This window comes from Periplaneta americana, chromosome 13 (assembly GCF_040183065.1).
Source record: "Periplaneta americana isolate PAMFEO1 chromosome 13, P.americana_PAMFEO1_priV1, whole genome shotgun sequence".
In the NCBI taxonomy this organism is placed as follows: Eukaryota; Metazoa; Arthropoda; class Insecta; order Blattodea; family Blattidae; genus Periplaneta; species Periplaneta americana.
This window is the reverse complement of record NC_091129.1, coordinates 129,688,128-129,704,156: the sequence shown is the minus strand read 5'-3', so window position 1 is coordinate 129,704,156 and position 16,029 is coordinate 129,688,128. Positions and strand designations below refer to the sequence as shown.

At 34.7% G+C, this 16,029-nt stretch overlaps 2 protein-coding genes across 7 annotated transcripts in view; one reads left to right on the top strand and one right to left on the bottom strand.

The window, feature by feature from the left end:
* LOC138712437 (uncharacterized) overlaps nucleotides 1-14,887 on the bottom strand; it is a 197,072-nt gene extending 182,185 nt beyond the window's left edge. Inside the window, exon 1 of one of the 2 annotated variants that reach the window (XM_069844257.1) lies at nucleotides 14,676-14,887. In XM_069844257.1, the coding sequence (XP_069700358.1) occupies nucleotides 14,676-14,690 (15 nt within the window). In that variant the 5' untranslated portion in view covers nucleotides 14,691-14,887. The remainder of the gene's footprint in view (nucleotides 1-14,675) is intronic. The other variant, XM_069844259.1, reaches the window with a different exon arrangement.
* Nucleotides 1-16,029, top strand: part of LOC138712435 (uncharacterized) — a 181,000-nt gene that overhangs the window by 115,780 nt on the left and 49,191 nt on the right. The gene's annotated exons all lie outside the window — the stretch shown is intronic.

Below are 16,029 nucleotides of genomic sequence, written 5' to 3'. Positions count from 1 at the left end.
ATACATACATACATACATACATACATACATACAAATTCTTATTCGCTAACACTCATAATTAATAGATCTAACCTCAAACTCCTCTGTTTTCAGCAATGTCAATATCGTACGAGTCATGTTATAAACAGCTGATAGGAAATCCGATGAGGCGATGAGGTAGAGCCGTTACAGTGAATGCATTCCACTTAAAATATCCGTTACGTGTGATTCGTACGAGGAGTGCGATACGATGTAGTGAACGCTTACCTTAACTGGACATGCCTGAGACATGTTTATGCTGGACTACATGTGGACGAAAGATGTGCGTATAGTCTAAACTGAAAGGCGTTTCTTACTGTAGTACGACCATCCATAAAATACTTACTTACTTACAAATGGCTTTTAAGGAACCCGAAGGTTCATTGCCGCCCTCACATAAGCCCGCCATCGGTCCCTATCCTGTGCAAGATTAATCCAGTCTCTATCATCATATCCCACCTCCCTCAAATCCATTTTAATATTATCTTCCCATCTACGTCTCGGCCTCCCTAAAGGTCTTTTTCCCTCCGGTCTCCCAACTAACACTCTATATGCATTTCTGTATTCGCCCATACGTGCTACATGCCCTGCCCATCTCAAACGTCTGGATTTAATGTTCCTAATTATGTCAGGTGAAGAATACAATGCGTGCAGTTCTGCGTTGTGTAACTTTCTCCATTCTCCTGTCCATAAAATACGAGACACATTTATGGGAAAACTAATAGCGCAGGGGAAAATGTAAATCGGACATTGTTTTATATGCATTTCCCTTAAACAGATATCAAAATATTTGCACATATACATCGTATACACAGAATAAACTAAGGTGAAAGAAAAGAGAAAGAGAAGATAGTATGCTGTATACATAGCGACCTACTGTATGTTGAGTTATTCAAGTTCAACCGCCACAGAGAGAGCGTTTCTAGCCAAGAATTTAGGAAATATGGGTTCGTTCCTCGTCAAGGCAGAGATTTTTATTTTATTTTAAGTGGTGGCCTTGCCTCATTTGGATCACATAACAAGGATTATTGTTACGTGTGGATGTCTAATGTTGGCTCATATTCTTCACACGAATAGGTTGGGAAGGAACTAAAGCAGTGGTTCCCAAACTTTCTAAAGGTGCGACCCACTTTCGGGTAAGACTTTTGTTTGTGAAGTCCTTACTATCGTACAGGTTCTTGACCTCATTAGAAAATACAAATCTCTGTAAAATTGCAAGGAACTATAATTTTACTCAAAATCAGTGGATACCACCAAAAGTACGACTTTAAATAAGATTTTTTTAGTATTTTTCGGAATAAATTAAAAAAAATACAAAAATCACAGATGGATACTGAATTCGTTTTAAGACAGTTGACTGGCTAAAATAAAAAAGGTGAAAAACTCATTGAAACATACACCTACTGATGGAATGTTGAAACTGCACCGTTTTTTTTTTTTTGCATAGCTCGAATCAAAAGAATGTCTCGAGCATTAAAGACAAACTTGATAACATTTTAAACCTCGTATTTATGTAAAATAAGTTTCTTGTCTATGATTGCTATCAAAACAAAAGCAAGTAATCTTCTTGAACTTGAAAACGATATCACTGTTTGTATCGAACACTTATTCAATATTTAAGAAGGTACTTTCTGAAAAATAGGTATACTTATTGCATTAATTACTGTTTACTTTTTATAACTACTGGTTTTTTTTTTTTTTTTTTTTTTTTACTTTTTATGTTGAACGTTGCATATGTTTATGTTTCTAAATACAAAATAAATGTATGTTAATAAGGCATTTGTTTGTTTGTTTGTTTGTTTATTTATTTATCCACCCATCCATCCATCTATCTATCCTGAAGAGAGAAGGTGAAATTACATACGGATACTGAATCCGTTTTAAGATAGTTGACTGGCTAAAGTAAAAAAAAAGGTGAAAAATTCATTGAAACATACACCTACTGATGGAATGTTGAAAGTGCACCGGGTTTTTTTTTCGCATGGCTTGAATCAAAAGAGTGCCTTGAGCATTCAAAACAAACTTGATAACATTTTAAACCTCGTATTTATGTAAAATAAGTTTCTCGCCTATGATTGCCATCAAAACAAAAGCAAGTAATCTTCTTGAACTTGAAAATGATATCACTGTTTGTATCGAATACTTATTCAATATTTAAGAAGGTATTTTCTGAAAAAAATAGGTACACTTATCGTATTAATTACTGTTTATTTTTTATAACTACTGTTTTTTTGTTTACTTTTTATGTTGAACGTTGCATATGTTTATGTTTCTAAATACAAAATAAATATATGTTAATAAGGTATTTATTTATTTGTCTTATTTATTTAATTAATTAATTAATTTTGTATTTATTTATTTATTATTTATTTATTTATTTATTTATTCATTCATTTATTCATTCATTCATTTTAATCAATTAATTAATTAATTTTGTATTTATTTATTTATTATTTATTTATTTATTTATTCATTTATTCATTCATTCATTTTTAATCAATTAATTAATTAATTAATTAATTTTGTATTTATTTATTTATTATTTATTTATTTATTTATTCATTCATTTATTCATTCATTCATTTTAATTAATTAATTAATTAATTAATTAATTAATTAATTTTGTATTTATTTATTTATTATTTATTTATTTATTTATTCATGCATTTATTCATTCATTTTTAATCAATTAATTAATTAATTAATTAATTTTGTATTTATTTATTATTTATTTATTTATTTATTTATTTATTTATTTATTTATTTATTTTTTTTTTGTAAATCATCTCGCGATCCCCTCAGCTCTTTACACGACCCCTCAAGGGGTCGCAACCCTCACTTTGGGAATCACTGGTCTAACGGATCCAATTTTAAAGTAAATGATGTCGATATTTAATTCAAAATACATGTATACTATTTTACATTTCGTCTTTGGAATATTGAGCTGGCAACATTCTTCATTATTTTATTTTGAATTATTATATATTTGTTAGCCGCATTGCATTGCAGTTATATACAAGTTTTTTTTTTTTTAGCGAAATCCGCACTCTCGCTTCTCTGTAGTTAGTCGATAGTTGGACTGGCGACCGAAAGCCGGGCACAGCAGTGGCAACGGAAGGGGTTGCGCTAGCAACTGTTTTCGAAGGCTGCTCTCGCACGACCAGTGACGGTTCAGCGCTATGTTTGTGTGTAATTTAGTGGGTGGTAAACACGTGGTACCCAGGCTGGGTGAACCGAGTGTGAACAGCGAAACAGAGTTGAATTTACATTGTAGACTGTGAAGTGATCGAACAACATTTGTAATGAAAAATTTCTGCATCAAACTGGTAAGTACTGCTCGATCGCTGGTTTATGACATATACATTTTATATCAAATTTGACGGCGAGAAAATTGTAGATTCTTACGTGTTATCGATACTTTGTTATACATAAAAACTAGTATAGCTAATGTACGTGTTCAAGACAAACTATTCAGTTCGTGATATATTTACATTTTTTATTAGGATCGGTCAGGGTAATTTGGGTATAGTGAGGTAATTAGGGTATGAGTTAGAATTTATTGAATAAAACTTTGCCTGGCCTTCAAACACATGCCAATTTAATATACAGGGTGTAACAACTTTAATGTTTAGAATTTCTGGAACATGTTTCCTGACACGTTCTACGTCGATTAAACCTAACATACCTATATCCAAAGTTCTATAGATTTGGAGTATTTGTACCCCAAAGTTAAATTTTTTAGTTTAATTTTATCGCTGAATACTGAAAGAAGTAACACCAATTTCCGAAAGTGGCATGTCTATGTCATTTTTATTAGTACCATATTACATTTTAATATCAACTACTTGTGAGTATGAAAGATGCAGTGCAAAGTTGAAAAAAAAAATGTCCTTAAGATTCCAAACACTGTACTTCTTGAAATTTGCCAATAGGCACGTGAAAATACCTGTGCACTAGAAATCCTACGATTTGGGAACCGTGCTTCATATGCCAAAACAGCTGCTGTTGCATTGCCATCACACAGTCCATACACATAAACTATGTCGGCGTATTCCTGATGTGTGAACACAAAAAGCATGTTTTAATGGTAAAAACTCAATAAAAAGACTAGTCACAATACGGTTTATTTTTCTCACAACTGTTATTTTAAACTGTTGTCTGTTTCGTTTCCTTAGCAACCTAAACAATTTTAATTTAATTTCTCTTAAAAGTAAAATTTCCTTCATTCACAGCTTTTCAAATGTTTCTTATGTATCTCTACTTAGTAATGCCATAAAATAGGCCTTGTATAAACGGTATAATGCTTGGAGCTGCGAGAAGTTCTATTTTTTCCAGCTCTGTTATCTCTGTAACCTCTCAATTTCGGATATAGGTATGTTAGGCTTAATCAACGTAGAATGTGTCAGGGAACATGTTCCAGAAATTCTAAACATTAAAGTTGTTACACCCTGTATATTGTCTATTTCACTATTCCTATCACGGAGTGTTAAAAATTTGTGTTGATCACACTGATACTGCCTGGTAAAAAAAAATGTTTCTTGTTTACCAGTCTATGAAATGTCAAAGCAATATTGTTGCGAAGTCAGCTGAGATACAGTAACTAAATTCATGCATGTATGCAGCTGTCAAAAGAAAAAGTGACCGCTCTTTAGAAGCTAAGTTCCCGTCGGGTATCTTTGCTACAGTTCGGAGACAGGCGATGTTACATGTTGTTGTACCACGTGGCCTGATATCTACAGTTATAATTGAAGTGTTCTGCATGTTACTACTGTAGCGTAGTGGTAGCGTTCCGGGCTGTTATTCATGAGATCGTGCGTTCGAACACAACCTAGTATTATTTGTTTTTTTCTTTTTTAAGAGAGAGAGAAAATATATTTGCTCCTGCCTATTTTATGACTGTTTTAGTAATTAACATCAGGTTTATGAATGTACTCGTATTATGCCATGACTTGATCATTATTTATTTTCACATTATGGCTGTAAATGGAAGGAAAGAAAGAAAGAAAGAAAGAAAGAAAGAAAGAAAGAAAGAAAGAAAGAAAGAAAGAAAAAGATTTTATTCTCAACAAAAATATCTTTCGTGGCATAAATAAAAAAAATTACTGGCGTCTGCCTTAGAAAATGCAAACAATTAAATATTCAAAAAACAAAAAGCTACGATTCAATATTTAGTCCATCTTCCTCCCAACTCGATCACATCGTGCAGTGGAGTGGACATGGAATCGACTAGTTTTTCCAAATGGCGATTGTTCTCAGCCATGGCATCCCAGGCATCCTGGACGAGCTTCTACAAATCTTCAGAACGTCTTGGAGAAGGATTGGGCCCATTTTCCCGCATATGCTCATTTACTTGTGCCCTCGTAGCTCATTCGGAATTACGTCGGAATTTAGATGTCAAAGTCTCAGGTTCAAATTTTCGTCACTCCTTTTCATTTTATTGTGTTACAGCATGATGTAATGTAATAATATAAGAAGGCAAAACTAACACTAACATTATGCAGCTGTATTGTTTCAAACCTAACACTGAATTTATATACCGTGATGTGATTTCAAGTGAATTTAGAATATATTCGTTACTCACGAGTGCTGTCACTTTTTTTTGACAGCTGTACATTACACATGTTTAAAACATGTTTTTAATAAATATAGTAAGTTCGTTAGTAAATGACAATTCACAATTATGGGGTAATTTGGGTATATTTTTAGGTTCATTGGTAACTAACATAGCTTTCGTTCTAGATCATGCCACGTACATAAATTCTACAGTGCCTGGGAAAAGTGACACAAGTCAGTTTGCACAAACCTTTTTTGATAATTTATTGACAACTTACGGAACATATGCTCGCTTGGAAAAAAAAATACATAGATATTCCTCCCATTACAATAATTCATACGGAAAAAAAAAGTCAAATCAACATAAACCAGTGTAAGTTGTCAATAAATTATCAAAAAGGTTTGTGGAAACTAACTTAGCCTATGTCATTTTTGCCAAGCACTGCAGAATTATGGATTGGTGAAAGACAAATATCCGAAGTGTTTTCTGTCCCTGATTTTAATGGGAGATATTTTTATCAAGAACTTAAGTATTGGCTGATTTTTTTTTTAATTTGTTAGGTCTAATTAAAATGTTTAAATGTCTATCTAACCTCTCCAATCTGTTTTATGATGCATACACTAACGTATGGTTGGTATAGTTTGATTTTATAAGGACTTTAAAGCATGTTTTACTTCAATAATACATATTATACCCAAATTTCCGCATCCGTGGGGTAAATTGAGTATAGTTAAACATAGAGTTATTATTATAATAAGAAGAGACCAACATATTTTAAAATGCAATAGAATCATTCTAGAAGATCACAGTGATAATAAAAAAAAACTGACTGGAAAATTTTATAATGGTAATATGCTATGGGTCTCTAAACTTAAAAAAAGGCTGTTTTTATACCGAAATTACCCTAAACTACCCTATGGAAAAATTAGAGAAGTAGATATTTGATAAATCAAGAAAGGCCGTATTCATAGACATTCTTAGCGCGGGCTTCCGTTGGATGATCAGCGAACTAACGTGTTTCGTATTCATAAACATGTGTTAGCGATATGATATATGATATTGTGACGGCCACGTGAGTTTCGATCTCACGATCGACGGAGGAAGGGCTAAGTCAGCCGTGTTTTGGGCCGGTTGCGCGCGCATCTGCTTCCTGGGGCATTTGCTATGGCGGAGAGAAGACAGGGGAAGGAGCGACCGCGGCAGAGAGGAGAGATATCCGGATGATTCGAGAATGGACACGCATGGAAATCTCTAGATCGCGAACTTTCTCGCAACTATGGTTTAGTTATAAATACAAGATGCGAGTGAACTTGAGACAGTCAGTAAGTCAGTGTTGTTACAGTCAGTGGACAGCAGCCAGTCTTGTGTAGCAGTGAAGCCAGCTTCGAGACCGGAGTTCGACTTGAATTTTGTCCGTAACTGTGGAGCCGGAAGTCCTGAGTTTGAGTGCAGTGGACCGCAGTTGGAGGGACCAGAGTTCGAAGTTCAGTGGACTGTCTCTAAGGTCTGTGGTTCGAGATACTGTGAACTTGAGTGACTGAGCTAGAAGAACTGTGAACTGAGAACCGACAGTTCTGATTTGTAAATAGTGCTTTGTGAACATTAGTAAAGATTAACAGTTCATTGTTGTTCGTAATAGTCCAAGTAAATTGTCATTGTCGTCTGTGGAGTGCACTAACGAACATTGTGTTGCTGTGTGGAGAGCAAATCCCATTGTTGCCGAGAGCGTTTAATGTGAATTGTAGAAAGTGAAGAGTTATTGTTGAGATAATAAAATTACATTGTTGTCTAGTAAAAAATTTACAATATGATATGATATATGATATGATATGATATATGAATCCCGTACAAGTACAAGTCGTCCACACCTGTGGAGTAACGGTCAGCGCGTCTGGCCGCGAAACCAGGTGGCCCGGGTTCGAATCCCGGTGGGGGCAAGTTACCTGGTTGAGGTTTTTCCCGAGGTTTTCCCTCAACCCAATACGAGCAAATGCTGGGTAACTTTCGGTGCTGGACCCCGGACTCATTTCACCGGCATTATCACCTTCATTCCATTCAGACGCTAAATAACCTAGATGTTGATACAGCGTCGTAAAATAACCCAATAAAATAAAAAAAAACAAGTACAAGTCGATAACCGGGGCTAGTTTAGCATGCTCGTAGCGCGGGCTAGCGAAATGTCTATAAATAGCACCCGAATAGTTTTAAAGTTTTTTTTAGAAAGCCCTTAAAACATTACCGGCGCTATAACATTGTATTCTCAGTATGCTAAGAATAGCGAAATGGTACGGTGTTCCGCTGGCAATTGGTCCTGCCTGTTGTATTCACATATGAACCATTAGCCAAAAATCGAGCTCCCTCTAATGATAAGGAAACGAATCGCTAAAGGAAGTTATGCTTTGATATAAATTAATTCGGCTATGTACAGTATGTATTGCTTCAGAGGAAACTGCTCAGTTCAGAGGTTCGCTGAAATACAGGCTACAGACTGAGTATGAAGCGGCTTCACGACTTCAAGTGTTTGTCAAACACTCCATTTTGTATAATTAGTGTTGTTAATTCCCCAAACAAAAGATAAACGAAGTACTGTTACCGTTTTATGTAGTACCATCAACGACCGCTTGAAGAGTCATTTCAGTAAAATGTAAAATAACGACATGTAGTCTACGTGTGCAAGACAGACGAACATAGTTCAGTTCTGAATTCTCCATAATAATACTCATAAGGGATGTACAGTACTTGACCTCGGAATGAGTCATTCCCATGCAAACTGCGCGTTTTACCACATGAGACAGTTTAATGATCACCTATTCAAGATCTGGAAGAACTTCATTATGGAAAGGAGCAAAATATCAATATAATATTTTGTGCGAGATCGTGCGTATTTGCTTGTTTTCCGCACAGAACCAATACGCGGTAAATGTGAAATACCACATTCAGTATTCCCAACGTAACACACACAACAATTTCCCTCTTCTTACCGCTTAAGCGCGACATTCATTTTACTGCTTTAGGCTTTTAACATATTATTTTTAGAGACGTTTAACATAGTAATGATTATAAATTGGAAACTTACCACTGCAATTTCACCTAAATTGCAATGTTAATTATTGTTTTTAAATATTTGCAAACATTAAGTAAAGTCTACTACTCCATGAAACTTATTGCATTCCTGATACAAGTAACATTAAGGAAGCCGTGAAAAAATCAACAAGATTCCAGATGCCGATGTTATTACTGCAATATATTATATAAATAATATTGTTAAAATATTAAAATGAGAAATAAATCATTACATAACCTTACCGTTTGTTTTAAGTTCGCATTTATAGACTGGGGGGGAAAAAAGACAGACGTATATCACGGCCTGCTGGAGTATAGTAAACACAGAAAACATTTTATGGCAACAATGTTGAAGAAAGATATTTTGGTTTTCCGAAGTTGCCGTCATTAAACAGAAACCAAGATGGAGATTTCATTGCAACTGATTAGAAATTCGTCTTTCAGGTATGTAATAAACGATCTTCGCACAAAATAATGTACGATACACGAGCGGTATGTTTGTTTTCATGTTCTCGGAAATTAAAAAAGCTCAACTACGTTTCGCTTTTTCAATCTTTTCCTCGAAAATGAAAACGTCAACATACCGCTCTTGTAACGTATATTACTATTATTTTATTGCTAGTAAGTTTGAAATGAATACGAGTTAATACAATGCGACATAAACTAGCCCATTCTTGAATGAGTAAGACTCGTGCTCAGGAGGGGATTCCAATAGACAAAAATAAAATTAAAATTGAGAGTGAATACAGATTAAAAAGTGTTTAATATGTTTAAAACCAAACTATAAATCCAATACAATTTGTTTTATTAATTTGGACAGGATTCGTGGTTACAATTATATTAGAATAAAATTTGTTTGATAATCTGGGACCTTGACTCATGCTATGATAAAAAGCTGCATTGGTTTTAACATTTAGGTTCAGATAAACGCAGAGAATTCATATTTTTAGTTCCATATTTATGTATATACCTTTCAAAGTTATTCAGACTTTTGTGAAAATATTTTAATAATATAAAATAATAAATTTGTTTAATGTCGAAAACTCTGAAATGTTTAAACAATAATTCAGTTGAGTAATCTTTCTGCTTTTTCAAACAAATTTTTAATACTTTTTTTCTGTAGTAAAATTAACGGATAAAGGTTGGATTTATAAGTTCCACCCCAACCTATAATACCATACATAAATATAGATTTAAATAATGCTAAATAAATTATACGTAAACATACAATAGGAGCAAAAACATACATATATCTATATTGCTACATTTCCCATCAACACTGTCACAAAATCTCTGCTTAAAATAATTACGATACCCGAACAACAAATGACGTTAAGAAAAAAAGCATTGAGCATTTAAGACTAATCCATCAAGTGGCCAATTGCCATAGAGACGTCTACCCTCAACGTACTAGACAAAGTCCATAAAACCAATGCTTTTTTCTTAAAGTGGAATGCTCTATTCAGTCTTCAAAGTGCAGATGTGAGATTCCAATGAAGTGTTCAAAGCAAACAATATGCACATCTTAAAAGTCACTTTTTCACATTCAACATCACTTCCGCATTCAAGCAGTCCACACTAATTACATTTTTAAACGATGATACCACAATGTCAATGTCATAACCTGCCTTTTGCCAAGCATATTGCAACATACAGTAGGCTTGTACTTTGGTGCAGAAAGTTGATAGTATCCTATTTCACAAAGTGAAGTCTGATGATGAAATGCGATCGTGTAACTTTACTTGTGGTTTTTCACATTATAGTCTTACAAAATAGACGATCCCATACATATATGGGCTATTCCGTATGAAATCGATCAGTAAAAAACCTCGCATTTTTTTAATACTCTAATTTTTCCCCTATTTATACAAGGTGCTGAGGAGAGTGCATTTTCAAAAATATACTATCGAAAGCCAAACGGTTTTCGTACTGTTGAGCGACAAATTTAGCGTATTTTATAAAAACAAGCCTCTTTCAGCGCTCAGAACTCTGGAACCATTTACTGCAGAACATTGAACGGGAGCTTATTTTTAAGCTGACATTTAGTAGGTTATGATAAGAAGTAATACTTATTTTTATTGTATACAGAGAGGCAGATAATCTGATTTTACTTACTTTTAGGCTTTTTGCCCCATTTGTAAAAATGTAAAAAATATTGAGAAAAAACCTTGCATTATTAAGAGGGATTCGGCATTGTTTGCTTAGTGGCTCGGCAATAAGTTTCGAGGGTATTAAATAAATTATTTTCACACGCCTGGACTTGAACGGCGCAGTACCCCACACACTGGCCGAGAGCTGAAGATAAGCGAACATTGAGCGTCATTTTACTCCTGTGTTTATGAAAACTTGTGATAAAGCTAGCCCAGCCATGACTGCTAGACGACACATCATGTGTTTGTCTCCTGGCCTTACTTGTCTCGACTACCTACAGTCAGCTGGTTAGTTCACGCGCGTACTATTTATTTTCTTTATTTGATATTTTCAATACTTTCTTATCAACGGTGCACCAGTAAAAATATGTGCTTATTTGTACTTTCAATGCGGAATCTAACCATATATTTTAACAATATTTTTTCGTGGGCAAAGGCGTCTTAATGAAGAAAAATCTAAATTTCTCCATTTCCATAAAAAGCAAGAAAAACTGTTTACATGTTAATATAAACTATCATTTCTCAGCATCAAAATAAACCATGATTTTGATCATTGGGTGAAAGGGTTTCGGAGCCACAACAGTTTAAAGTTGTTAATTTTATGAAAATACGATAAATTTAAATATTTTAAATTTAAACACTGAGTTTCTGATGCCTCAAACTTTGCACAAAGCATTGTATCAAGTTGTCAACGGACAGAAAAAGTTTCATTGTATTTAGAAATTGCATGGTCAATTTTCTCTATATTTCGGTCGATTTGAGATGGAATAGCCCATATAGAGTTTATATTGTCTAAAGAAATACACATCAATATGCTGGTAATATTTTGTTGTTGATGGGAAATGTAGCAATATAGTCACGAGATTTAAATGTGTGTTTCTGGTCCTATTATATTCATATTTTGCACCTCTGCATTATCAAAAGTCTTCTCCTCGATCTTAAATAGGTGATCATTGAAATGTCTCTTGTGGTAAAACGCGCAGTTTTGTATGGGAATGACTCACAATACTGTTTTTATGATGGACGATTTATATTATAAACTTGTTTTTGTGCCGTTCTGAGCATTCGAGGTCAAATACATCCTTGTTAGTAGATACACTTCTGAATGTTCCGTGTATTATCACTTAGTACCTAGAGTAAATATGAGTGGAGATGAATAACTAAGAGTGTTTCTTACAAATACCACCCATCAGCCTATTGTTAATGCATTGAACATCTATTGCCTTACTTATCCGGATCTTTGCGATGAAATTTAGCTGCTGCTTACTTCGTGATCTCTTGCAGAATTCATTTGCTAATGGGTTAACTATGTCTTGTATTACAACTGGAACAACTCCGCCTCGTTTCTAGTACTTCTATATTACTTCCACGTGCCTATAGACTTCGCTCCAATTTTGCTAAGTGACAGTCCAGAACACAGTATTCTGCCTATAGTAACCTAAATCCAAGGAAAATCTACCTACACTAATTTAATCTCTTTCTACCGTTTATATCCTATTTTGCTCTACTCCAGTTCAATATCGGCAACACGACCGACGTAGATCAGGCGGTATGCTGTTTGTCTAATAATTCGAGGTTGTGCCAGGGCGTGGCTTCGAATCCCGTTTGGATTGATTACCTGGTTGGGTTTTCCCCAACTGTAAGATGAATGTTGGGTAATGCCATGGCGAATCCTCGGTTTCATCTCGCTATCACCAATTCCACCAACGTCTAATAACTTAGGCCTAGTTGTTGGTAACGCATTAAAAGAAATACCGGCAATGTTTCCTCGCTCGCAAACTTCTAACAGAATTTCTGACGTTTATCTTCCATAGAGGTGAAGGAAGGATTCTAACATCATTTATTACAGCCTAAGACTAGTATTAAATGGATTTTGTATACAGGGTGATTCACGAGGATTTATAGTCGCTTACGGAGCTTATTTCCGAAGGCATTCTGAGCAAAAAAGTCATATAAACATTTGTCCTAATCTCAATATTTTCAAAGTTACACTAATTTGAAGTTGTTTGTAAAGTACCTTTTTTCTTTAGTTTTAAGGGTAAAATAATATTACAAATAGAGGATGAACTATTCAGAAGTATAATTTCTTTCATTGGCCAGTGTTCTGAAGCTAAATATGTGTTGTCAATTGCTTTGTACAGAATAACATCATTCTTACGCACTTATCAAAAAAATTGTTACAGATCATACGACTTTAGGAACTTGATTCTTTACACTTTAATATGCATCCTACACCGATCAATTCTTTCCAATTTTTACCTATTTTCTAATATGTTTTCAAGTCAAATGACGTCCTATACGAATTCTTCACATTCAAAACTACCTTCCCTCTGAAAATTTGAAAAATTTTCCAAGTTTTTTCTTTAAAAAACCTATAGGGGCCGTATTCATAGACATTCTTAGCGCGGGCTTCCGGTGGATGATAAGCGAACTAACGTTTTTCGTATTCATAAACCATTGTTAGCAATATGATAATATGAATCCTGTACAAGTAACCAATCGATAACCGGCGCTAGTTTAGCACACTCGTAGCGTGGGCTAGCGAAATGTCTACGAATAGCAGGCTTAGTGTCTCGTGTTATAGAAAAGCCCTGGATTTTTCTTTGGTTTCTTAGGGAGTGAGCTGATTATAAAGTATACAGTATAATTTTAAATTGTGTAAAAGAGCTCAAATTTACCACCACCATTACCACTACCAATAATAATAATAATAATAATAATAATAATAATAATAATAATAATAATAATAATAATAATAATAATAATAACAATAGTCTCGCGCCGTGGCATCATGGTCTAAGGCATCCTGCCTAGGCCCCGCTGGTTGGAGTCCTCATGGGGGAAGAAATTTTCTCATGTGACCGGTGCCCACCCAGCATCGTTATGCACTTGGGAGCTACGAAAATCCGGTTTCGCAAACCAGCTATAAAGGCAGGGGGAATCATCGTGCTAACCACACGGCTGGTCGGTCTTGGCCCTTCACGGGCTACAGCGCCATGGATTTGGGAATAACAATATTTTTTTTTTATTATTTTAGTAGGTTATTTTACGACGCTTTATCAACATCTAAGGTTACTGTATTTAGCGTCTGAATGAGATGAAGGTGATAATGCCGGTGAAATGAATCTGGGGTCCAGCACCGAAAGTTACCCAGCATTTGCTCATATTGGGTTGAGGGAAAATCCCAGAAAAAACCTCAACCAAGTAACTTGCCCAACCGGGAATCGAACCCGGGCCACCTGATTTCGCGGCCAGGCGTGCTAACCGATAATGATAATAATAATAATAATAATAATAATAATTATATATTATTATTATTATTATTATTTTAATAAATTGTGTAATCTTGGTGGTCCATAATATCAAGAATGAATTTGCTCAGATTTTGTATTGTATTTTGGTTCGCCTAGCATTATTAAATCTATGTCATATTTATAGACCTACTTACAACAATTTTTATCAAGATAAGTTCAACTGAGTTAAATTTTAAATTTCTTCAATATTATAAACACAAAATTCTGAAAAAAAAAATATATATATATATATATATTAGATAATCACAAACAACTTTTCATTGTTACTTTATGGAGTAATGACAACGGAATAAAATGTGATCTAACATTTCCTCCCCAACCAATTGTACCATAATATATCTAAGTATCGATTGAAATTAATATCGATAAATATGTTATTCTTAAAATATGATTAGGTAAATTATTTCGGAGAATAACAAATTTATAAATAGCTTTACGGAGCCTATTACATACAAAGTAAGCTATACAATATGTTTATCCTATCGTATGTATTGATCAATGATTAGACTATGCGTAAATACTGTATTAAACATGTGAAATTTCTTCCAAAGTTCGAAAACTATTTGGTCTTATTACCTGATTGAGTTTCATGCGATGTTTTCTCCAACTGCAAGACGGATGTCTCGAAATGCATGGATAATCCTCGGCCGCATCCCGCTACCACCAATTCCACCGACGCTAGACAACCTCGCAGTCACAATTAATTAAAATCAAAAGAACTGTCACCAGTCGCCCTACGGTTCGTTTCGACTGTGCTGTACGTTGCACTGCAGCATACGACCGTGCAGCAGGCTATCAGGGCCAGAGGGTGAACAGCTGATTCGCTTGCTCTCTGTCAGGAAAACGAACTACGCAAAACATTTCAATAGGAGACTCTGACATTGAGAAGAAACTTCCTATAACTTGTCGTCTCCGTAAAATGGATCTAGGTTTGGTTCACTTATTTAGAGACATCTATTGCCAATACGGTCCGAATTTTAATGTCCGTGTATGTCATAGTAGAATACCAAGACTTTAAAAGTATCTACTGTAGATATTTATCAATATTACTAATAATCCGATTAATATGAAGTTACTGGCTTGTAAAATAGCTATCACAATTAATATATAAAGTTATTATCGAGTACAAAATGTTTATATCCACTGCTGCAGTCCACACTTCACCGAAATGGACGTCAGAATGCAAAATGGAGCTAAATGATAACTCAGTGCTCTCAATACAAAAAGTCGAAATATCACTACGGTTCTGCAGAAATTCCGATACGTTCCCCTACACAAGTAAAAATAAGTACAAGATAACCAAAACATGTCTTTCACGGTGAGATTTTCTGTATTTGTTAAAGACGGTGAAATTTGAACCGTTCATGACGTCATTGTTGTTGATTAGGGCCTATATTGATTTAAAGTACTTGTTACACAACAAATCACAGGGGGAAATTCATAAAACCTCTTCAGATAAAAGTAATACAACGTGGTAATTGAATAATGAAGCTAGTCTTCATCTGACGATTTATTTATTTATTTTATTGGGTTATTTTACGACGCTGTATCAACATCTAGGTTATTTAGCGTCTGAATAAAATGAAGGTGATAATGCCGGTGAAATGAGTCCGGGGTCGAGCACCGAAAGTTACCCAGCATTTGCTCGTATTTGGTTGAGGGAAACCCCCGGAAAAAAACCTCAACCAGGTAACTTGCCCCGACCGAGATTCGAACCCAGGCCACCTGGTTTCGCGGCCAGACGCGCTGACCGTTACTCCACAGGTGTGGACTCATCGGACGATGGTATGATTTCATCGTTTTCATTTTTCTCAAATTTAAGTACGCACTTCTTTCTCACTTCACGTTATGTGTCAGAGGAAGAACAATTGTTTGTATGCATCCGAAGTCTGATTAGTGTAATATGTAGCTAGTGAGCGATGTATGCAAT